General features: G+C 35.9%; 2 protein-coding genes and 2 non-coding genes across 10 annotated transcripts; all 4 read left to right on the forward strand.

The window, feature by feature from the left end:
• Positions 1-416: 416 nt before the first annotated feature.
• Positions 417-1,542, forward strand: LOC147486407 (uncharacterized). The gene is made up of 5 exons (XM_086573725.1): positions 417-477; positions 587-1,069; positions 1,143-1,207; positions 1,318-1,392; positions 1,504-1,542. The coding sequence occupies exons 1-5, from the start codon at positions 417-419 to the stop codon at positions 1,540-1,542; spliced, it is 723 nt and encodes a 240-aa protein (XP_086429851.1).
• Positions 1,543-4,231: 2,689 nt separating this feature from the next.
• LOC147486408 (uncharacterized) lies at positions 4,232-19,347 on the forward strand. Of its 7 annotated transcripts, none has more exons than XR_015200664.1 (9): positions 4,232-4,352; positions 4,501-4,531; positions 4,607-4,817; positions 4,890-5,105; positions 5,194-8,916; positions 9,408-9,595; positions 9,719-9,862; positions 15,335-15,519; positions 16,044-19,347. XR_015200664.1 is itself a non-coding variant. In XM_086569693.1 (7 exons), exons 3-7 carry the CDS (start codon positions 4,611-4,613, stop codon positions 9,795-9,797), a joined length of 4,413 nt encoding a protein of 1,470 aa, XP_086425819.1. In that variant the 5' UTR covers positions 4,232-4,352; positions 4,501-4,531; positions 4,607-4,610; the 3' UTR covers positions 9,798-9,973. The 7 variants fall into 7 exon arrangements, 3 of the variants coding, with proteins under 3 accessions (XP_086425819.1, XP_086425820.1, XP_086425821.1); XR_015200665.1 differs by having other exon boundaries at positions 16,722-19,347; XR_015200663.1 differs by having other exon boundaries at positions 15,335-19,347.
• On the forward strand, positions 16,669-16,759 carry LOC147486409 (small nucleolar RNA snoR26). The gene has a single exon (XR_015203434.1). It is a non-coding gene; the product is annotated as a small nucleolar RNA snoR26 (small nucleolar RNA).
• Positions 16,873-16,964, forward strand: LOC147486410 (small nucleolar RNA snoR26). The gene has a single exon (XR_015203435.1). It is a non-coding gene; the product is annotated as a small nucleolar RNA snoR26 (small nucleolar RNA).
• Positions 19,348-25,009: the final 5,662 nt, after the last annotated feature.

The raw sequence follows: 25,009 nt of genomic DNA on the forward strand, positions 1-25,009 counted from the left end.
AGAATTTGGATTGGAATAAAATAATTGGTTGAGTACTTTGTACAAGTCACGTGAAAAGTGGGCCCAAGTTTATGCACGCGTTTTTTTTTTGTGCTGGGATGACAAGAACTCAAAGAAGCGAGAGCATCAATTCATTGCTGAAGCAATACTTTGGGAGTACTATCATTCTTCGACAATTTGTTGACTAGTACTCAAAGGCTGTGGACCATTTGTGCGAGAATGAAAGAGTAGCAGAGACCAAGTCTAAGCAAATTGCACCCAACTTAATCTCCACTTGGCGTGTTGAGAGAGAAGCGTAAAAAAAAAATACAAAAAAGATATTTAGCCTTTTCCAGCAAGAGTATACAAAACTTCTTAATCTTCGTTTATTGCAAGAATCGGGAGACAAGAATATTATTATTTACAAAGTTAAAGAGATGGGAACGGACAAAAAGGATCGTACACTGACATATGTTCAAGCGGAACAAACAGTGCAATGTTTGTGTAGAAAATTTGAATTCCAATGTACTTCATTTTTCGCTAATATTTTTGTTTTGCTTATCATTTGGATTTATTTTGAAAAACATTTATTGGTTTAAATTGTAAGGTATCCTTTGCTCTCATGTGTTAAAATTGTTCCATGAATTGGAGTTTACAAGTCTGCTTTCACATTATTATTTGAAGAGGTGGTCGAAGGAGTGTATAAATGAAGTTGTCTACGACGCATATGGTGATGCAATTCGTATTGATTTGGATCCACTGTCAACGACCCGTTACAGTGAGTTGTCACATAATTCACAAAATGTTATTGCTATTGGTGCAAAGTCAAATTCATTATTTGCCTATGCAAACTCAAAATTACTAGAACTCCACAAGGAATTGATAGCATTAGATGTTTTGGAGAAAGAACGAGCTGTGGGAAATTTAGAAAAAATCACATTAGATACTAATGATAATTCACCACAAGACTCCTATGATAATATGCAATTGAGAGCCCCAAAAGTAAAACCAAGTCGAGGCTCGTCAAAAAGAAAGAAGGGTGTTCTGGAAAGGATTGCACAAAAGAAGACAGTTCAATCCAAGCAAAAAGGTTTGTACTTGTATTTTTTTCTTTTGAATACATTGTTTTGTCACACGTACACTTACAATTTATGTGTATGTAGGTGTTGGTGCAACCATGATAGACAAACTATCAAATAACCCAATTGATATGGGTGATACTTTAAAAGTGAGTGGATGAGCTTCTTCTAAGATTTACAAACAAATTTGTTTATTTTCTTTATTATTTTGAAATAAGCTCAAACCTATACATGATTGTGCCTCTTTACTTTGCAACAGTCAGGTCCTTCGGCAAGTGAAAAAAGGAACCCGAACAATTTGGATGCTCATCCTAATACCTACAATGCTACTCAGGTGTGATACCAAAAAATTATATAACCCAAATTAAATAGGGTCGGGATTTCTTCTTGTATTATCATATCACAGTAGTTACATTTAGTTTTATTTTCATTCATTGTTGTGTAGGAGTTTTTTACATACCAACCACCACAGAACTCAAATTAGGTGCCGCTTATGCAACAAAACATCTATCCACCAACTTATATGACGGGATACCCGATGATGTACGACACTGATGGTGCTCCACAAGTGAATCATCAACAACAAAGTGATGAACCATTCTTTTTAACCAGTGACCAGGATAGGAATCAATCATTCGTTTCAAGCGAATGCCATGTACCTATGTTTTACATGCCAAGTTATCCAGGAGGTCCGGTCCGAAGGCGAAGGCGGCTACATTTTGAAGACTCATCAAGGGCTTAGTAACCTATGTTGCTGTAAATAAGAAAAAATTTCAACTCTAGAGAAGAACCATTAATAATGTCAAGGCTAGCAGGTTATGTTTGGCCGGTTTGGGATATAATCAATTGTTTTGTCTCGAACAATAGATTATATCTATAACTAATGTCAAGGCTAGCAGGTTACGTTTTACCTTAGCAAAGGTGTCTTTTCCTATTGTTCTATCTAACTTGTATTTTTCTACAGTGGTGGGAATGTCAATCCATGCTAAATAACTTTGTTGAGCATCACTTCATCTGAGTGTTCTTTTCTTTTATGTGTCGTGTATTTTGTTGAAATGAGCTATGCAGTCTTGTTTGTGTGTGAACTGATTGATGCAATCTTCACCTTATCTGATATTGTCCTCAAGTTCGTTTGCATTGCCTTCTAGGACTGCCATATTATGGTTCTCCGGAGATGCGTGCTTGTTGTGTGGTGATTCCTGGATCTAAATTATATTTTAGCATAGAAGGATGACTGTTAGTTTTTTTTTTTGGTAATTAAGGATGACTGTTAGTTGAACCGGGAAGCAGACAAACATGTTTTGAATGGAAGGTGCTAACTTTCTCACATGCTATATTGTCAATTAAAAAAGTCAATCCGTTGGTGTGAGCTACTTTGGTTCTTCAATTCAATACTGACCATTTATATATTAAGTCCACATCTGTTAATATTTGTTTTTTGCCTCATTTACCTATCACAAATTATATGGTGTTTTGGATTTCACAATGAAATTATATGGCTCGGAGTCTCGGACTACGTCCTATTATAGCATGGACACAAGATGAGACATGCTTCTTTGGGTACAAGCATTGCTCATAGCTTGTGGACATCTAATACTTTCTACAATACACTTGAACTGCTTGTTTGATGAGTGAAGCCAACTTTCTGTACGAGATGATAGACATCATTGTCAGTGCAACATGAGGAATGATAACCACATAAACTATTCACACGCTGGGAGTGCCTTTTGATTATATGCTACATATTGAAAAGAATGTATGCAAGGATACTAGGGGAAGAAAACTGAGAGCATAGAGTCAAATTATTGTAAAACATGTGGCTGAAAAAAAGAGCTGCCAAGCTAGGGCTCCTGTCGTAGTTCAGTTCAGAGTACCAAACATAGTATGACTCTGGCTCAACTAGTGCTATCATAAGCTATTTGGAGATGGAGGTATTGGCTACAAATAGCTCTAAGCTTGAGCACTAAGAATATTTAAAATGGGGACAAATGCAAGAGAGTTAAACTGATTGTGAAGAGAACTAACATGACTTGGGGAACGTATAAGGCACAAGAAGCCAAATACATGGAATCAATACCAATTTGCATCTGTTTCAACTCTAACGATCTTAGTGGATTCGAACCACCATCTCTTGGGATATAAATGTGACGCATTTTGATCCCAAGCGCTTTGCCTTTTAAGCTAAAGATCCATTTAGAAATCACTGTTTAAATCACATAACCAATTCCAAGAATTTAATATCAGGATGAATTATTGAAACATATGCATACAGGCTGCCATGAACAAGCTTTTCAAAGAATTTTAGAAGACCAAGCAACAACATTTTCCACTCATTTCTTGAAAGTTTAAAACAAACAAGCTTTTAAAATTATTCACTGTTAATAAAAAGGAAATTCAAAATAGCAGTAGCTTCACCAAAAACTATATGAGCAGTATTGTTAATAAATATAACAGTAAGAAATCAAACAGCCGCATCATTAAACTACACCAAGTTATAAACAGATAACTTAAAATCACTCATTGATAAGCATATTTTCCTTTTGAATATGAAACCGTCTAATTGGTGTCGCATTATTCCCGGAAACAAGCATTAGAAAAATTTATATCATAAATTCATTACAGGTATACCAAAACCCATCAATTATTAACAATTCCTAAATTCATAGACACTAACTTACAAATTCAAATTAATTCATACATTTACAAACTAGTTGTACTGAACTACTAACCAAAGATCAATGAGCAACAACAAGGGAGTAGGAAGTAGCACCATAGCATCAGCTATGTTGGTGACGGAGAGAGATCGAGAGCACAAAATTACTTAATAAAGAGATTTCTCTTTTCCGTAGCAAAATTGAGTTCTCTTTGTTGGAGAGAGGAGACGAATCGGAGAGAGAAAGAAGTTGGAGGGAAGGAGTAGGGAAGTGGAAGAGAGACCATGTTATGGGGAGAGAATCGTGGATAAAATAGTTTAATTTATTTTTTGTTTTTTAGATATATTATTTTTGTAAAAAAGAAAAAAGACAAAAGAAAAAACAGGAGTTTTAGTAATACACGTGGGCTTGAATCAGCGTTGGTAGATTTCACCAGCCGCTTGTGAACAAATTCGGACTATAACTGAAATCACACGTGTCAGTAAAAAAATAAAAATGTACTAAGAATAAATATTTACCATCATAGATGAATGGCCTAAATTAGTGAAGCACCAATTTTGTAGACATTAAAAATAATAAATCACTAACACCGCCCAATTAGGGCGAATCTCATAACGCCGTTTGAAGTATCATCAAACAGGTAAACCCATTCATTATAAAACTTATTTTTATTTGTTTCCTTCCAATCTCACTCACTCTCTTTTCCAGTCTCCACCAAAAAAAACTCATTATATTTATATTTCGAACAACCGATATTTAACTATTTTATCGATATGCGTTTTCTCTAGGGTTTATCATTTAGCAGCTACTTTATTTCAGGTATAAACCCTAATTTTGTTAATTTAATTTGTTATTATTTGTGTAGATCAATCGATAATTGGTTTATTGTTTCAGAAGAATGGGGTTTGACAATGAGTGCATATTAAACATACAATCTCTAGCTGGAGAATATTTTTGTCCTGTTTGTCGTCTGCTTGTATATCCAAATGAAGCATTACAATCACAATGTACTCATCTCTATTGCAAGCCTTGTTTAACTTACGTTGTCAGTACTACTCACGCTTGTCCTTATGATGGTTATCTCGTCACTGAGGCGGATTCCAAGGTTCGTTTTGTTTGTTTGTTTTTTTTTTTTTGGTCGAGATTTTGTAATTAATATGTATGTAACTTTTTGCAGCCTCTTGTCGAATTGAATAAAGCACTTGCTGAAACCATAGGGAAGATTGCTGTTCACTGTCTTTATCACAGGAGTGGGTGTACATGGCAGGGTGAATTGTCGGAGTGTATAACTCATTGCACTGGGTGTGCTTTTGGCAATTCACCAGTTGTATGCAACAGGTGCGGGACACAAATTGTGCATCGTCAAGTGCAGGAACACGCACAAAACTGCCCAGTGAGTGTTGAAGAGCAGTTAGATTGAATTTTATTGTTCTTTGTGTACTTTTTTTTGTTCTTGGACTTAACATATATTGGTTCTACAGGGTGTGCAGCCACAAGCACAGCAGGCAGAAGGTGGTCAGGATGCAACAACAGCTACTGGTGCAGCCACAACTTCTGAACAGAACCAAGCGTCTACTCAAGCTGGTGCATCAAATTCACAGGCCCAGGCTGCTCAGGGTGTGGTTGCGCCAACCTCAGGCCAAGGTCAGAGTCAAGTAAACACTAATATCCAGCCTCAAGCTGCAGTTCAGGCCGTTCCTACACCTGAACAGTGGTATCAGCAACAACAACAGTACCAGCAGTACTACCAGCAGTATCCTGGGTACAATCCTTACCAACAGCATTATCAGCAACAAGCCTATCAGCAGCAACAACTTACTGCACATGTGAGCCAAGGGCAGCAGCCTCAGATGTATATGCAGCCTCAGCCTCAGCCTCAACTGCAGGGCCAACCATTAGTTCATCCCCAGGCACAGCCCCAACCCCAAACCCAAACTCAACCACAAACCCAGCCCCAAGCTAATGCACATCCACAGGCTCAGGTTGGTGTACTATCTCAGGTGCAAGCACAGACAAGCGCCCCTCATCAACTTCAAACTGCTCAACCTCAAATGCCGTCACAAACTTTCCCACCAGTCCACGGCCAGCAACAGCCACAGTTGTATTTACAAACTCAACCCCATCAGCAGTTGCAAGTTCAGCCCCAATTTCAACAGCGTCCCCAGGTTCCCCAGCACCAACAGCCCCGTCCCCAGCATCCTCAAACTCAACAGCCGACCCATCCTTATCCTCAGCAGCAACACCACACTCTTACACAGATGCAGTCACAGTCACAAGTACGACCTCAGACACAGCCCCAGCCTCCATTATCTAATTCTGTAACAGGCCACCAATCCTATCCCCAACCTCAGCCTAGCCAACAAGTGCCATCAGGCCCTCCGCAACAGCATCCAATTAATATGCATCTGCAGCAGCAAGGTGCAACACACCCACTACCTCAACTTCCTGGTCAAATGCAGGCTCAGTTCCCTCAGCAGCAGGTGGTTCAGATGCGTCCGCCACATTCTCATGTGCCTCCTCAGGGACAACGCCCTAACATGCCTCCTGCACAACAGCTTGTGCATCCACAAGCTCAGCAATTAAATCAACCTGTCCTTCAGTACCCTGGTACGCAACCACCTCATCTAAATGTGGCTCAACAGGCTTACGGGCATTCACACCATCCTCAAGTGTTTGTGGGGCAAACAACAGGTTTGGTACAAAATACTCCCCAACAGCCGATTTCATTGATCCATCAGCAAGCAATGCAGTCTCAGCTACGTCCTCAGGTGCCTTCGTCTACCTTGCCTCAAGCCTCACAAGCTCAGAATGTTCCCTTATCCCGTGGATTACAGTCACATCAATCTCAGAATTATGCAGGACGCCCTTTGCTGGCAAATCATGGAGTGCCACATCAACCTTTTCAACCCTCTCAGGTTGGACACACTGGTGGAGTCCAACAGTACCCTGTGAGGCCAAACATCCGACCACAATCATCTGCTCCAGTGCATGGGGCAAAGACGCCTGTATCGTCTGTGGAACCTACCATGCAACCTGAACTACAAGCTGAAGTGTCTTTGAAGAAAAATGATGTGAAGGATGAAAATGTGTTGCCTACCCCATCTTCTCAAGGAGCTGGTCTGATTGAATCCCGGCTTGGAAAATCTGAAAATGAATTGAAAGCTATGGATGGTAATGACAAGTCTGTCAATGAAAGTGAAGCTAAGATTAGCCATCCGAATTCAGATGTGAAGGAGATCTCAGAATCTTCTCAGGCATTGGAAAAAGATCGAGTTTCATCTTCTCAAGATGGCTCTGATGAGCCCATTGTTAAGAATATGGTTAAGGAAGAGCCAACAGTAAAGTCGGAGTCTTCAGCTGGTGGAATGTCAGCCGAGACTGCAGTTAAGGATCAGAATAGCATTCCATATAATGCTCAAAACCGGGATGACAATTCTCAGCTGGAAGATAAGGAAATTCAGAATGATGTCCGGAAATCTATTTCATCAAATCAAGCGGAGATAGTTAATGAGAAGGGTGCAAAGTTACAAAATGATTCAGTGGAATCTCAAGTGAAGCTAGCCTCACAAGGTTATGAGAGGAACAACAAGCAAGCTCTTTCTTTAGATAGAGGTCCTTTGCAACAGCAGCCTCATCAACTTCATGGTCCAACTTATGAGAGAATAGCTCACTCCCGTCCTGGTCCTAGTCAGGTGCATGGCAGTAGCTTTTTACAACCTGGTCATGCGGTTTCAGTTTCTGATAAGCAACAATTGCCTATGATTCATGGTCCTCCACATATGCAAGATCGAGTACAATGGCCTCCGGTAGCTGACCAAATGTCACAACAAAACCTTCCTCCACATCAGATGCAATTGCCAGGGCCTCCACCTACACATATGAGGCCTCAAGGGCATAACATACTTGGAAATGTGCCTTTGCAAGGGCAGCCTTTAGGTCCTCCAGGGAGTTTTACGCACCCCCTTGCAAATCGACCTCTTAGTTCATTTCACCCTGAACTTCCACCTGGTGGCGGTATTGAACCAGGATCCTCATCTTCATTCATGCGAGGACCCGGGCCCTTTGGTCCTCAAGGGCATCTTAGCACAAATCTGCCTCCTCACCATGCTGGTGGCCTCCAAACTCAAGGTGATCCTATGGGAGGACCGGCTTTTCGTGGGGCTCCTCCTGGAGCATTTGATTCTCAAGGTAGCATAACGAGAATGGTACCTCCGCATGGTCAGCAGTTACCTGGTAATCCTATGGACTCCGAATTATTTGCTCAGAAGAGGAGTGGTTATTTTGACAGTAGACAACCAGATATGCATTTGCCTGGAGCTGCAGATCGTGTGTCATTTGGGCAGCCATCTAGTATGCAATCAGACATAATGAAAATGAACGGGGACTCAGCCAGGGTGTTGTCTGGCGGTGTATTTGGTTTGCAGGAGGACAGATTTAAGCGTTTCCCAGAGGAGAGATATAAGCAACTACCTGAAGACGGATTCATCCGCAGAGAGTTTTTTGATGACCTCAAACGCTTACCTAGGCCTGCTCATTTGGATCCTGAACATGTCTCTAGGGAAAGTTATTTTTCCTCTTCAAGGCCTCTTGATAGGGCACCCCATGGTTTCACTGGTGATGCTAGACTTATAATGGATGGCACTGTTAATGCTTCTGCTTCAAGATTGCTGCCTCCCCATCCAGATATCCATAGATCAGCATCTGAATCAGGTCGACTTCGTATAAATGGTTTGCTTCCTTCAAGAAGTCCAGGTAGAGAATACCCTGACATCCCTCCTAGTAGATTTGGTCGTATTGAAGATATCGATGGCAGGGAAACACGAGCATATGGTGAAAGATCTAGATTGTTTGATCTCCCTCCTGATGGAAATCCCTTTCTCGAAAGTAGATTTCCCATTCTACCAAGCCACTTGCGCAGAGGTGAACCTGATATTCCTGGAAATTTACGAGTTGGAGAGCGTTTCCATTTGAGGGGTGGGGACTTGGTTGGTCCTGATATGTTACCTAGTCATTTGAGGAATGGTGGTTATGGCAACTATCCAAACCCTTTAAGGTTAGGTGATGTGGGTGGACAGGGAAATTTACCTTCCCATTTACGCATTGGTGATTCAGTTGGGGGCCACTTACCCAATCATTCACGGCCTGGATTCAGCAGTAACATCCCCAATCGTGGAAATTCAAATGATGCAGGATTTTTCAATGCAGTGAGTATAAATTTAGCATGTGTACTTGCACGCAACTTATTATTGGGTTAACGAACATTACCCCCCCACTAGATGAGCCAATTAGGATCCCCACTAGATGGGAAATTAGGGTCTCCCCCCCCCAAATACACACAAAAAAAACCTGATCAACCCAAGTTGACTTTTTTTTTGTGTACTTAGGGGGGAGACCCTAATTTCCCCATCTAGTAAGGGGGAAATCCTAATTGGCTCATCTAGTGGGGGGGTAATACTAGTTAACCCCTTATTATTTACTTCTTGTATGTAATATAGATCACACTTTATGTGCAACTCATGGATGTAAGTGGTATATATACTCAGGAGCTACACTTTCATATAATTTATGTGTGCAAAGATATTTACTTCTTAATTATTTTATTTTATTTTGTTAGAAAGTCTAAATTTACTGGAAGTTGTCTTCTGAACTTATGGAGTTATCAAATTTTATTTGTGTTACGTAATGGTCATTTCAGGGTGAGGGAGAGTCTCTGGACCACTCAAGAAAGAGGAAACAGGGGAGCATGGGGTGGTGCCGCATTTGCAAAGTTGACTGTGAAACCGTGGAGGGTCTTGAGATGCATTCACAAACAAGAGAACACCAAAAGATGGCTATGGATATGGTCCTAAACATTAAGAAGGACAATGCTAAGAAACAGAAATTGTTAGTAATTTCTCTTTATTACTATATTACTATATTGTTATTTCCATTTTGAAATGCTCTTTTCTTCCCGAGTATTTTAGTCTATATCTGCATAGATCTCAGTGTTATTTTCTTTTTGTGCAGATCTTCGGAGGATCATATCTCACATGATGGTGACACAAACAAGGCCAGGAAGACCAATATTGAGAATCATGAAAATTGACATCAGGGAGTCATCGTTACTATTGGGTCTTGTTTTTTGTCTTCAATTATGTGCGGTGGAGACATGTAGGTGATCACTCTTCTATATATTATGCCTTTTTCGTATGGGATGGTTTATGCTACTTTAATTGTTTCAGCTTACTGGTTTGTTTAATGGAGATGGTTTTTGGAACTAAAGTTTCTGTTGCAAGTTTAGCGTATCTCATTTGCAGTAGTGATTTCTTTTCCTAAGCTTACAACTTGATATGTTTAGTCCAAAATTTGTTTTTATTTGCTTTAAGTTATTGAGCTGTTGGACCTCTTTGATCCCTTTATATGTTGTTATTCTAGAATGTTTGAATATCTGATCTTAAAAGTTACTTTTCTGAACATGAATGTGTAAAGTTACTTTTCTGAACATGGATGCCAACCTGAGTCTTGTGAGTAGCCAGATTCTTATTATGATATGTAGTTATTGACCGAAGAAACTATGCTGGGCCTTTTGTTTCCCTGTATTCTTCATCTTCTCTGTCTTAGGTTCATATTAGTACACTACCCTTAGTCTACGGCCTAATTTTGGTTTTGCCAGAGTTTATGTAGTTGTATGACCTCCAATTCCATTAGAATTTATCCATTCTTAAAAAAAATGAAAAAAGAAAATGGGATAAAAAAGTTCATTTAGGATGTCATTTTAAAGACACTAGTCATTAGAGCTTTCTTATTACCGATTATTTAGCAAGTAGAAATTATAAAATCTTGTAAGAACATTAACAAAACATATCTGGTAAGATTAGGAATTGTAGCTTTGAAGTGGAAAATGTAATTAGTACAACAAGATTTGGAATTTTGTCACTTCGGCACACCATAATTTAAAAATAATCCGTGTTGGATACATATGCGCGTGTCCTTGTTGGACATATATTGTATGTGATATACCTCAATTTTTTATATTTGCTGTGTTAGACACTTTGTATCTGTGTTGAATACGGGACACATGTTTCCGTATCATTGTAACTTAGGAATTTAGAGATAAATTATCAATTTGGTTGCCCGTATGCTATATGCATGTGCTTTGTGCCTCTTCTGCACATCCACATATCTCCAACATTTCTTATGTTTCATGGTGAAAAACTATAGTCTGGGAAAATTGGCTGTGATTGTGGGTGTCATTTAAAATATAAAACACATGCTTTATAAAAACTGAAATGCCATTGTGGATCGAAACTTGAAAGTATCGAAACTCATGCAGTTGAAAAGGTACATTAATTTCCGTACAGTGGTGTTACTTCATTTTTTTTACTATTGTTTTTCTATGTGATTCACATGCTTTTTATTTCCATTCATTGCTATTACCTGTAAATTTGATACTAGTTAGTCACAATACCCCTTTCTTTCTTCATCGATAAAAGATAGCTGATATAACATGAAAATATGAAATATTACATCACCACGCATAGGAAGTGCCAAAGCTATTAATAAAGGACCACCCTAAACCCAGTACACCCTACTACCCCCACAGAATACCCACATGTCGGTAATCTCTAGAAAAGCTCAAAACTGTGCCGTCTTCTATCAGAATAATGTGTCGAATGTAGTTATGGTTCAATGTTGATTTGACATGCCACAGAGCCTTTGATGTGAACTGGGAAGTGATGCCCATACAGGTAGCACCCAATCTTGGTTCTGTGGTACCATATATCGTCAAACAGTAACTTGGCTTCATTTAGATAAGCCCTAGGTTTTTCTTCATCAGATCTTTTAAGGTCTAACTTGCTTATCTATAATCAATTCATTTCTATGCATGTTGTAGGAGCATATCATAGGTCTCTTGACTTTTTGTTTTTTAAATTAGCGAAGTAATTTCGGTGAAGATGCATAAATGTAACCCTATCGTTTTTCTTTGTCTCCCTCTTTTAGTGGAGTCTATTATTATTTTGCAGAATCTAGCTGTCAATCCCATATGGATTATACGATGTGTTTTTGAACCATCACTTCATTCATTTTTAAATAAAAACTTCTTCAAAGGAATACCTAGGTTGATGTACTTCATACGTACGTGGTAGTGCAGACACATATATTAAGCATGTATCTGAAGTCCGACTGTCCGATTTAGATGTTTAAATTTGGCTTGGTGACCATTTGATCACACACCAAGGACTCTGGAAACGAAGAGCACTATTTATTAACAAGAAAAGTTTACTTAGACTAACAATGTAGGCCAATACATTTTAATAATTAATACTTGTATGGAAATTGAAAAGCTGATAAATATATTTTAGTGATGTTAGGGGCGCTGTGTTCCACGAAAATTGAGAAATCCATTAGCCTTAAGCTGTAAGGTGATAGTCCAGTAGCAAATAATAAATAATGAGAATTGGAAAGGCAAGTTACTGTGCACATTTGCCTGTCAGCTCATCACTAAATTCTTTAAAATGAGCGAAAAGTACAGCAGAGTCGTAGTTTATAGCAAGATCTTATGTTTCTAGGTGCCAGAACATTTGCAAGTACTGCAACATTCTTTAAATGATTTGTTGGTATTCCGTTTGTGAGCTGGGCAGAGGTTTTTTGTGGTTAAGGTGGATATTCTATCTAATCTTATGGGGCTCCATCCAGATAACGTTGTAAGTCCACTTTGTTTCAGAATCTTGGAGATGGATTTGATTCAACATCTCTGCAGGGAAGACTAAAGTACCTTATTTTAGAGTAATGTACTTATTATCCTCCACTCGCGCTGCCCATGACCATAAATCCCATTAGTGAAGCAGCATCTTGTGGGTCAGATAAAGCTTGCGTTCAGAGAAATGAAGTGTTGGAAATAGAAAATGACTTGAGTACTCTTCCTTGATGGTTGTAGAGGTTTGGGGTTGTTTTGCTAATATCACTTTTTTCCTTTTGGTGTTTATGGCTGTTTAGGGGCTTTAGTGCGGAATCTAGAGATGGTTCTGAAGTCCTAGGAGACTGATACCATTAGTATGTACAGAGTCTGGGAGATGAAATTGTTCATTTTGTTAAGTAGAATGTGTTTCATCTTGTTTTAGTTGTGTAAGAGTATGATATTTACTCTTCTTTGAAACTTGATGTGATGGGGGAGGTGGACTTTTACTTTAAATTTTGTGTTTATACTCTAGAGATACTTGAACGATTGGGAGTGGCCAACTGTTGGGACATGATAGCTTCTTGACGGCCTCTCGCCCTCTCTAATAGTGTGGACGACTGTGTTTGAATCATGTGAAAGAAATGCATCTTTTCTGTGAAATTCTGTCAACACATATTTTTAATGTATTTGAGGAACTCTTTGCTAGTTCACGACTTTTTCTTATATGACTCTAGGAGAATTGGACTTTCTTTTCCAACTTGGTAGTCCTACCACTTCCTCGCTATGATAATACATGGTACAAACTTCTTGTGAGTTACTGTCCTTTGTTCTTGGGTGTCGGTCAAATATATTCTTGGAATTGGCTATCCTCGTGTGTTGTTGGAGTACTTGTTGTGTTATAGTTATATTACAGATATTGTGTTATTGAGGTTATGTGGTATATGGATGGAGTCAAATTGGAGACATGTTGCTATTCTCGTGTGTGGTTGGAGTACTTTGGTGTTATGGTTTCAACTTATTTTTTCGTGGTATTGGGGATATGGATGGAGTGAAATTGGAGAAAATTTGACAAAGTCAAGACGGGTTCTGTGCTATTGACAACAAAGATTCTTGTAATGATAATTGGGAAGCTCCTCTTGAGTCAAGTTTTTTAATTTTAGATGGGGGCATTTTGTTTGAGGGGCAGTTGTTAGAGCTTCTTTTTTATTCTCTGTGAGGCGGTCAGCTGAACCCATTGAGTGTCGCTGTTTATCACTAGCGTACTTTGTCAATATTATATGGGGTAAAGAAAATTGGAGGGACCACATTTAAAATTATCGGGGGAGTGGTGTCCCAACATATGACTATTTGATCGAGCACTCAGTATTGTTGTAGATTTGGACGAGCATAGTCATAAAGTAGAGGTTTGTGGGTACAATTTTCATGTATAAATTATGTTATCTGAAAAAGAAATAGAAAGATATAGGTAAAAAGCGAGAAGAAACTGCATTGGAAAAGACAAGTTATAATTTTGGAATAAACTGAAGTATATATATATATATATATATATATATATATATATATATATATATATACTATTCTTAAGTTAATTTTAAAATTTTAAAATAAATACGTAAGTAAAATTTCACCTACAAAATGAATTCAAACCTATTTTTTTGTGGATATGATATACTCAATATTAAGATCATCTCTACAAAATTTCAGCTCATTTGGAAACATCTAACATTGGCAAAAAACGATTACAAAAACTTAACATTTCTGGATCGATAGATTTTTTTTTAAAGATGCAAACAATTTTTATCTATGTTAGAGGTTTCCAAATGAGCTGAAATTTTGGGAAGATAATCATTATGGTGAGTGCTTCATAACCACAAAAAATTAGATTTGAATTCATTTTGTAGGTGAAGTTTTACGTACATACTTATTTTACGTTAACTTAAGTAGCTACTCTTTAGAGAATTACTATATATATATTATATATATATATATTTATATATATAGTTTTTTTTTTGTTCGGTAAAGTTGAAATCTCATTAAAAATACATAAACCTAAATACCTAATACAAACAGGCAGCATATAGAATACTATTGGTAATTGTACACGGTCCATCTAAGCATGACCATGTGGTTGACTGGACGTCAAAACACATTACCTATTAATCCCATTAGTAAGGTTAAGACACTCTTTAGCCTAATTAGCGATTTAGCGATCTGTTTATATCTCATCTTTATTGATCACTGGTGGATACATCCCAGATAGATTTCATCTTAGTTTTTGAACTTACATAATGAAGTTAAATTTGTAACAAATCAGTTCACCAAAATTAATATACTCATCTAGATATTATTGCAATCATAAACCAACAAGGATAAAAGTTGGTCAATCTATTATATAGTTTCAGTAAAAACAACTGTTGAGATGTTTAGTCCCACATGGGATATGCTAATTGGATTTAAGGTGGATGCCCATCTTTAATATGGTATCAGAGTGGGCTATTGTGTTTGGCCCAAAGGGCCTGTTGTTTACTCAACGTAACCCAAGTATGTTTGTCTACGTGTTAGGCTCAAATAATGCCCACACGTGAGGGGGCATGTTGAGATGTTTAGAGCCACATGGGATATGTTAAGCCACACAAAAATATATGTCTTGGGGCCTCTTAACTTATCACCAATTGGTTTTAAGTTAGATGCCCATCTTCAATAACAACCTTTAAAACGAACTTCACAGACAGGTCATCGTGCCTGAGCACTAGCAAGCTGTTGAATTAGATAATAAATTTACATTCCGTGGCAACGAGTTTCCGCTAGACATTCTTGCATACTCTCTAATACTCGAAAAATTATTCTCTAAATTGAGTTGTTATTCTTTGTTCTTTCGTTGATTTTCAATTGGCTTCAGTATTTGGATGCTTTTTTTTAGTGGACAATTCATTTTTCCTCCCTTCATTGCTTTTTGTTCCCAGTATGAGGAAGCTTTCCATTGTAGGGGGTCTCAATGTGCTTGGAAAGAATCAGGTGCAAACTTTGTTAATTCAGGCTACCTTTCGAGGCATGTTTGGGCACCTCTCTGTCACTTAAGATCTAACCACTTTTCTTGGGGGCAACATTACTTTTTCCAGGCGGGTCTATTTTGTAGTATGCAGCAATTGTGAGTAGCTCTCTACATTAGTTGCACTTTTTGGGCCGTGATTTTTTATGAATGATATTCTTTTCCGTGTATGCGTGATTTTAAATTCTTTGTGCGTTCTTTATTTTGTTTCTTTACTTGAGAATGACAATTCATTCAATCAAGTTTGACTTCTTATGTTAGTCATCTAAACATACATTTATTACCATGAAGGTTTTTAGATCAGGTAAAGTTCATTTATTAAGATTATGACCCGTTTACCCATCGAATTGTTGCGAGAATTCATTGTTGTTGAACCTTTACATCCTCTAAGGACATGCCCCCCTTCCCTCTGATAGGAAAACACTTGTGCAAATATGTGCAATAGAAACTTAGTAGAGAAACATGCTTTAACATTACACACCCTTCTACTTACATCTTGCGAGTTTATTTTTTGGTTCCTGATGCTACTGATAGAGCTTTCATTTTGTACTAGAAATCAATATAGATACCAGATATGAACAAGTAATACCCAACCGTTAAAAAAAACACTATTTTCTTGTCAGGATCTGGAACTATGAAGATAAACATCTATGAAGACATGTGTCCTGACTAGTAACCATAGACGATTTTGCTTGTCCAAGTCCCATTGAGGTGTAAAATCTTTAATTATGACATTTGAGAGACAGTTATCTCCTTTTTCTCGTGAGGTAGCAAACTACTTGTAAACATCTATTGTGGATTTCATGTCCCGACGAGTGACCGTAGAGGATTTTCCTTGTCAAGTTCCACTGTCCAATCTATAATTAGTACATTTGAGAGACAAAGTTATCACCTTCTTCTCCTGAGGTAGCAAACTACCTGTGCGGTCAAAATAATTTGCTTGCAAACAATACTGCTATGAGAACAGCCACTTATACGACACATTTTTCGATAACTTTCTTCTATACTCATGGGTAACATGACAGCTTGTTGCAGCCAACTTAATCTTTCTATTAGGATCTACTGATAAGCTTAGATAGAATCACATAATATCAATTTGTATGTTTTCTATTTTGGAGCACTGAGGAAGAATTTATAATTCAAATTTTGATGACAACATGGTAATACCGTACTACTGTACTAGTATCATTTTAACTTTCTGGTTCCTTTGTGCTGTATTGATTATTGAAAAGTCATTTATATTGTATGGCTGCATCAATGATGTTTAAATCCTTATGTTATCCTTGCACTTTGATTGCCAGTGAAGAAACTTATGGGGAAAGTTAATTCTGAGATGCTGCTGCTGCTGCTTTTAGTTTATCATTTCTTTTATGTCTTAGTGTCTCCTCCTTAATTTTTCAACCTTTCTCTTGTGCCTTTGTGCTGTATTTAAATGTCATTTATATTTTTATGGCAGCATCAATGATGTTTTTAATCCTTCTGTTATCCTTGCACTTTGATTGCCAGTGAAGAAACTTATGGGGAAAGTTAAGCCTGAGATGCCGCTGTTTTAGTTTTACTGTCTCCTCACTTTTCCAACTGTAGTTTTTAAAAAAATTCCGTTGACTATTGAAGACGAATCTCATACTGTGACCTGACAACAATATCTTACTTTTTATTGACTTTTACTTCGATTTTATCTCTTTTCCCTAAATTTCTCTTGGAGGATTTTTTTTCTCTCCTTACTTTCCTCTGGTGTTTTCTTCAATATTGTTTCTTATGTAAATGAGCTATTTTTTTGCATTTACCCTCTCTTTTTATTGTTTACTTTGTTTTGATTTTATATCCTATTCATTCTTCATTTTTATTTTTTCGTGGGTAATGAGATATTCAGATCTCTTCTGGTTTCTATCAACACATTTTTTTGCTGAATTACTTAGGATCATGCACATTTCTGTGATTGATGAACTGAGTTTTTGTTGTGATATGGATTATTGTGTATACTGATAGTTTGATCAAGAAACTAGAACTTAACATCCAGTAACTTTATTGTGGTTGTTTATTTATTAGGTTGCTGTCATCCTCTTGTAATTATTTCGTAGTCTTCTCTGTCGGTAGGCTTAGCGCCCAGGCGGGAAAAGGGACACTCCCAGTGTAGATCTATCCTTTATGACTGAGCAAATTTTCTAACTTAGGCGACACTTTCAGTATCTTGTTCTTAGGCAGTATGCAATTATGCATAGTTTCTTGGTCAAGTTTTATGATCAACTTTGTAGCCAAATGTTTTTGACTAAACAGACCATTAAATGTAGACACAAACCTTACATGCTTGAGATCTAGGGGCACTTCGGTAGAATATTTACCTTTTAGGATAAACACCTTGAGCATAGACTAGTCTGTAGAGTTTTAGCGGCCCCTATAACTGTGGTCTTCTTCAAATTTTAGTGAAACTATTTTTTGGTAAAATGAAATGAGAATTGTTTTTTTTTCCTGATATTACTTGATTTGTGTATCTTTCTATGGAGATTTTATATATATACAAAAAGATTTATAGAGATCGTTTCTTTCTCAAAAGTCTTATATCCTTGAGGTAGACTTTATATTTAAATTTTCGTTATTTGAAATACTGGCCTTTCTGTCAAGTGTATGGGTTTCACTGTTGTTGAAGGCATCACCTTCATTCTAGGTCATTATTTTGGCGTTTGGATTTCTTGTCTGTATGATTTTTGGGTATATTTGTTTCGTTTACTCATAATAAATATTTTTTGGATCATGACTTACCATGTGAAGATGATAGTAACTCAATATGTAACACCTCTGGAGATGCTATGCTACAGCAAATAGCAATTAACATCTCAATTCTACTCATGGGTAACAGTCCTACTTCTATGTCCGTGCCTGGGATTGTGCCCCATTTCATGACCTTTCCTTCAGTGGAAAGATTTATCAGTAGTGTTGTTGTTTATTAGTATTACTTATTTTTTAAGGTAACACAATTTAACTTGCAATACTGGGTTGGGACACATTAATTCCCTGTGCTAGAAACATGTGTTAGTGGCTATGTTAGTTAATATAGGTGAAAATAAATTGCCCCGGAATGGTGTCTTTCAAGGAGACAATAATTTCTGATGGTCGACAATTCAGTGTTAAAAAACAGATCTTACCTAGAATTACATTTCATTAGGTCAGTTATGGTCAAATCTTCCAAAATTGACATTGTTTCCTTTAAACTAGATTTACATTCATAGAGGTCTATTTTCCAGTTACATGATGAGGCATTGTCGCAATCATGGTGTGTTTTTCATCTTTTTCATGCTTTGATTCTCATCATTTTGTTTATTTTTATCAATATATCAGCGTGAATGAAAGGTTTGGGTAGTGCATGGGTTTACTAATAATGAAGCTTCTCATGTATAATAAGTTCTTTTATTGTTTGTTGTTATGGACGTAACCTTTGCTTCTCTTTTGTCCCTTGTTCATCAACCAAAGGAGAAAAGGTCAAAAGCTTCTATATACCCATGAACCTTTTACCGTTTCTTTTCTCCATTTATTCATCTGTTTCTTATCCATTATTATTCTCCCTTCCGTTGCAATTCCTTATCAGTTGCTACGTTTATCTCATGCTCTTTGCAAGTGTTTTTAGTTATCTTATGCATTTGTGGCGAGTGGTCTGCGCACATTTTTCAAAAAGAAGGGATGTGAAAGACGGAGTTGTCCAAGACCTCAAGCATGACTTGGTTTCCAAAGCGGGCCATGTGAAGGTGGACAGTGGTGGACACCAGAGTTTTTTTTATCTGCATGGGTACCCAGATTCTTTTGTTTGTATTTAAGGAAGTGAGGAAGACTATGCATTAACTCTATGCATCTGCCTGTAATATTTTGATTTGTTTATGTGAGAAAATGAATCCTTTTGGTCTATCTGAAATGATACAGAACTCGCAAGTTCAATGGTTCTTGTCATCCAAATATAGCTAGCAACCGTATGAGTTTTACTCGTGACAAACATAACATCTCAAATACCATATGGTAAGGTACTTGACTACCATGGCCAACACTGAAATGAATCTGCAAAGAACGGTTTCACGGCAATAATTATTTTTTAAGTAGCTACAATAGCAAGCAATCCTCTCAACTCTTCAGCGGTGTCCATTGGAGCATTATTACGTTCTTGGAGAGTTGCAGCAGTGGGAGTATATAGGGGGATGTTTGGTACTATATATAACCCTAATAATATCTTCTAAGCTAGCTGCTGGAAGCCTAACCATCGAAAATCATGTTTGCGAGGTCATCAGCTTGCAAACATATGGTTCAATCATGTTTACGAGGTCATCAGCTCGTCGAACATTCTGTTTACATATTTTTCCTCCTGGTTTTACCTAGTTGATCCGTCGAAAGGACTACATAAATGATGGTGGACTACATGCTTATTTGAAGAAACAATAGGGAAGCGTCAAAATGTGAGGAAGAAAGCAGTGGACGCCCAAAATACAACTCGAGAAAACATTAGCAGCAAGAGCAGCAGCAGAAGCAGAAGCAGCACGAGCAAAAGCAGGGGAAAAAGATCAGAACAAGGAATACAGCATCCGTCCAAGGGGAGGATGTTTGGTGAATTATTAGTATTATCACTTAGCATCGTGCTTGCTTGCTTGTTTGCCTGCTTACTAGAATGGGTCTATCTGGTTGTTTAAGTTTTGAGTTAGTTTATGTTTACTTAGTGTCACAAGGTAACTAGCTTCCGAACCCGTCCTACGAACGGGTATCGTTATATTAAATTATTCTAAAAAATATTAGCAACTATACAGAGTTATGAGATAGGAAGTAGCTTTTGAACCCGTCCTACAAACGGGTGTCGTTATATTAAATTATTCAAAAATATATTAACATTGTGCAAAGTAATGAGAATGCCCACATAAAGCCAAAAAGATATTGAAGCTACTTGAATAGAAAGACATTCCCATTATACTAAAAGAGAGATGATAAACACCACTTTAATTGCAAAACTATATTTGTCGAGTTATTCTCACTACATATAATACAATTATGTTTTTGAGGCTAGTTCGACGCATTTGCATATAGTTTCAAATTTACTGTTAATTAATATTTGAGTTTAGTTCAATGCAGTTGCATCTAGCTTTCGATTTTCCGTTAATTATTCTTTGAGATTAGTTCAATGCATTTGCATTCAGTTTCCAATTTGCCATTAAATATTCTTTAATGAATTCCCGTGAAATATTATTTGAGGTTAGTTCAATGTATTTGCATACAGTTAGTTTCTGATTTCATATTAATTATCCAAAGTGATGTGTAATACCAACTTTTATTGATTATCATGTAATGTCCTTACAAACATGACATAAAAGTAATTATATATTATACATTATATAGGGTCATCAAATATTATCAAGTTTTTTATTTCCCGTTAGTTAATTATTCTTTAAGGATAGTTATTCAATATATTTACATTCAGTTTCTGATTTTCCGTTAATTATTCTTTGAAGTTAGTTCGATGCATTTGCATCTAGTTTCTGATTTCCCTGTTAATTATTCTTTGAGATTAGTTATAGTTTCCGATTTCCTGTTAATTATTCTTTGAGGTTAGTTCAATGCATTTTCATCCAGTTTCTAATTTTTAATTAATTATTTTATGAGGTTAGTTCAATGCAGTTGTATCCGGTTTCCGATTTCTCCCGTTAATTATTTTTTTAGGCTAGTTCAATGCAGTTGCATCCAGTTTCCCATTTATCGTTAATTATTCTTTGAGGCTTACGATTTCTCGTTAATTATTTTTTAAAGTTAGTTTGATGCAATTGCATTAAGTTTCCAATTTCATGTTAACTATTCGATGAGGTTATTTTTATACAGTTGCGTCCAGTTACCGATTTTCTGTTAACTATTTTTTAAGGTTACTTCAATGCATTTGCATCTAGTTTCAGATTTCCCATTAATTAGTCTTTGAGTTTAGTTCAATGCATTTGCATCCAGTTTTTGATTTCCCGATAATTAGTCTTTGAGGATAGCTTAATGTTGTTGCATCCAGTTTCCAATTTCTCGTTAATTATTCTTTGAGGTTAGTTTCATGCATTTGCATCTAGTGTCCTATTTTTCATTAATTATTTTTTTGAGCTTAGTTCAATGTAGTTGCATCTAGTTTCCGATTTTCCGATAATTATTCTCTGAGGCTAGTTCAACATTTTTGCATCCCGGTGCCGATTTCATTTTAATTATTCTTTTACATTAATTAATTTTCGATTTCCGTTAGTTCTTCTTTGAGGTCAGTTCAATGTAGTTGCATTTAGTTTTCAATTTCCCATTAATTATTCTTTGAGATTAGATCAATGCATGTATTTGCATCTAATTTCAAACTTCTCGTTAATTATTCTTTGAGGTTAGTTTAATGCATTTGTATAAAGTTCCGATTTTCCATTCATTATTCTTTGAGGTTAGTTCAATGCATTTGCATTTGCATCCCGTTTTCGATTTTCTGTTAATTATTATTTGAGATTAGTTAAATGCATTTGCCTCCAATTGCTAATTTTCTGTTAATTATTTTTTTAGGTTAGCTCGATGCATTTGCATCAAGTTTTCGATTCTTTGAGGTTAGTTCAACGCATTTGCATCTAATTTCTGATTTTTCATTAATTATTCTATGGGGTTACTTCAATGCAGTTGCATCCAATTTCCCGATAGTTTTTTTTTTTTTTTTTTTTTTTTTTTTTTTTTTTTTTAAGGTTTTAATTTTCCAATTAATAATTCTTTGAGGTTAGTTTGATACATTTGTATTTAGTTTTTTTTTATTTCTCGTTAATTATTCTTTGAGGTTAAGTTTCAGATTTCCCGATAATCATTTTTTGAAGTTAAATGCATCTAGTTTCCAATTTCTTGTTAATTATTCTTTGAGGTTACTTCCATGCAGTTGCGTCCATTTTTTTTTTTAAATTAATGTTAATTATTTTTTTAGGTTAGTTCAAAGCATTTGCATTCAATTTCGATTTTCCATTAAATATTTTTTTTAGGTTAGTTTAATGCATTAGCATCTAGTTTCCGATTTTTCGTTAATTATTCTTTGTGGTTGGTTCAATGTAGGGGTGCAAGTGGATATCCAAATATTCGAATTCGTATTTGAAAATTTTGATACTATCCAAAAATTTCGGATATCGGATTCAGATTAGGATAATTTTTTATGTCCGAACCGATTTCGGATACAGATTCGAATACTGCCATATCTGCATCTGAAAATATCTGATCCGATTTAAAAAATTAATAGTTATTATATATAACTTATTTATTTATTTATTATTGTATACAATATTATATAAAATCATAAACTAATAATATAAAACTATAATAACAAAATAATAATAATAAATGACAAATATATATATTTATAATAGTTTTTATAGTGGTAAATAAATGAATTATTCAAAGCAAATAAAATTTTAATTAATATTAATTTTTGGATCGGATATTATCCGATATCCGAAATCGGATTCGGATAATTTTTTTAATATCCGTCGGATTCGGATTCGGATTCGGATATCGATATAAATTTTCGGATTCGAATTCGGATACAGGCATATCCGAATCCGAACCTATTCGTTTGCACCCCTAGTTCAATGCATTTGCGTCCAAATTCTGATTTCCTGTTAATTATTCTTTAAGGTTAGTTCTATGTAGTTTCTGATTTCTCGTTAATTATTCTTTGAGGTTGGTTCAATGCATTTGCATCATGTTTTCGGTTTTCCATTAATTATTCTTTGAGGTTGGTTAATTACATTTGCATCCTATTTCCGATTTCTAGTTAATTATTCTTTGAGGTTAGTTCGATGCAGTTGCATCTGTCTAGTTTTCGATTTTCCATTAATTATTCTTTGAGGTTAGTTCATTGCAGTTTATTCAAGTTTCCGATTTTTTGCTAATTACTTTTTAGGTTAGTTTGATGTTACATCCAGTTTCTGATTTCCTGTTAATTATAATTTGAGGTTAGTTCAATGCAGCTGCATACAACTTCCGATTTCCTGTTAATTATTATTTCGGAATAGTTCAATAATGCAGTTGCAAACTGTTTTCGATTTCATGTTAATTATTCTTTAAAAGAATTGAGGCTAGTTCAATGCATTTGCATGTAATTGCATCTAGTTTCCGATTTTCTATTTATTATTCTTTTAGGCTAGTTTAATACATTTGCATCCAGTTTCTGATTTTTCGTTAATTATTCTTTGAGGTTAGTTCAATGTTGTTGTATCGAGTTTCTGATTTTCCATTAATTATTCTTTGAGGTTAGTTCAATGCTGTTGTATCGAGTTTCTGATTTTCCATTAATTATTCTTTGAAGTTAGTTTGATTCATTTGCATCCAGTTTTCAATTTCCAATTTTCTATTAATTATTATTTGTGGTTAGTTCAATGCAGTTGCATCCAGTTTTCGATTTCCCGTTAATTATTCTTTGAGGTTAGTTCAATTCATTTGCATCCAGTTTTTAATTTTCAATTTCCAGTTAATTATTCATTGTGGTTAGTTCGATGCATTTGCATCCAGTTTCTAATTTTCCGCTAATTATTCTTTTAGGTTAGTTTGATGCATTTGCATTCAGTTTTCGATTTTACGTTAATTATTCTTTGAGGTTTGCTATATATACATGATTCACTGTGTGGGATCATCAGAAAATTCTAACTACATTTGTTTTTAAAAAAAAATTGTAATTGATTCCTATGAATATAACTAAGAATTGATTGCATTATTAGATATTTTTTATTTAATGGTTAAAAGGGATAATTCTTACAATTTACATAGTTGAATCTTTTCCTCAAAGTAGATAATAAATCCATCAAATAGCAATGGTGAATTTTGAATGCTCTTGGTAAAATCTAGACCAATTGAGACAGAGTACATGGATTATGAGTTTACGTTAGAATGCAACTCAAATATTGGTACGGTAAAATAGTGGAGTCAACTCTAAAGTAAGGGAAATCCCAATTTCATTTTGGGTTTTGAATGCACAATAGTAACACAGTGCACGTTAGATAAAAATTGCTTCGTGTCCCTCCTTCTTAAGCAACTTTGCATTGAGATTTACTCTGTTGCCAGTCTTAGTAACCGTGACATCTTTCTTAATGAATCCCTTGTGAACGAAATAAGTAGTAATAACTTCTTCTTTGTGTTATCTTGATTTTGCTGGATTTTTCATTCACTTACATCATGTTTAAAAGTTTAATATAAGTATACAACATACATCTTACCCCATACTTAAAACTCGCCTCAAGTCAATTGATTTCCTTTTTCTTTTGCCTCCTTCCATTTCCTATTAAATTGAACTATATGGACTATACTCTAGATATAGTAGTGCATATGAAAATAGAAATTGAGAATTAGTCACCTGTTAGCGTCTAACAAACCTTACCTATACACTTATCCATAGCCTATATTTCTTTTGGTCTTACATCTCATTTGTGGTCTGCGTGTCCCTTGTAGACCAATTTCCTAAAACATAAACCTACATATATGTTTTGAGAGTATTTACTACCACAATGTTTTTTTCTCTAGTGATTATTTACTGTTACGTACTTTACAGATTCTACATAATTACCTAACTGGTCTATAATGCATCCAACTA

This window comes from Coptis chinensis, chromosome 7, assembly GCF_015680905.1.
Source record: "Coptis chinensis isolate HL-2020 chromosome 7, ASM1568090v1, whole genome shotgun sequence".
Classification (NCBI taxonomy): domain Eukaryota; kingdom Viridiplantae; phylum Streptophyta; class Magnoliopsida; order Ranunculales; family Ranunculaceae; genus Coptis; species Coptis chinensis.

Bases quoted from the DNA above. Each gene is read 5' to 3' on its own strand.
- LOC147486407 (XM_086573725.1), top strand. From the start codon at position 417: ATGGGAACGGACAAAAAGGATCGTACACTGACATATGTTCAAGCGGAA. The intron at 1,070-1,142 runs GTTTGTACTTGT...ATGTGTATGTAG, and splicing joins AGTTCAATCCAAGCAAAAAG to GTGTTGGTGCAACCATGATA. The intron at 1,208-1,317 runs GTGAGTGGATGA...ACTTTGCAACAG, and splicing joins ATATGGGTGATACTTTAAAA to TCAGGTCCTTCGGCAAGTGA.
- LOC147486408 (XM_086569693.1), top strand. From the start codon at position 4,611: ATGGGGTTTGACAATGAGTGCATATTAAACATACAATCTCTAGCTGGA. The intron at 5,106-5,193 runs GTGAGTGTTGAA...TTGGTTCTACAG, and splicing joins AACACGCACAAAACTGCCCA to GGTGTGCAGCCACAAGCACA. The intron at 8,917-9,407 runs GTGAGTATAAAT...TGGTCATTTCAG, and splicing joins ATGCAGGATTTTTCAATGCA to GGTGAGGGAGAGTCTCTGGA.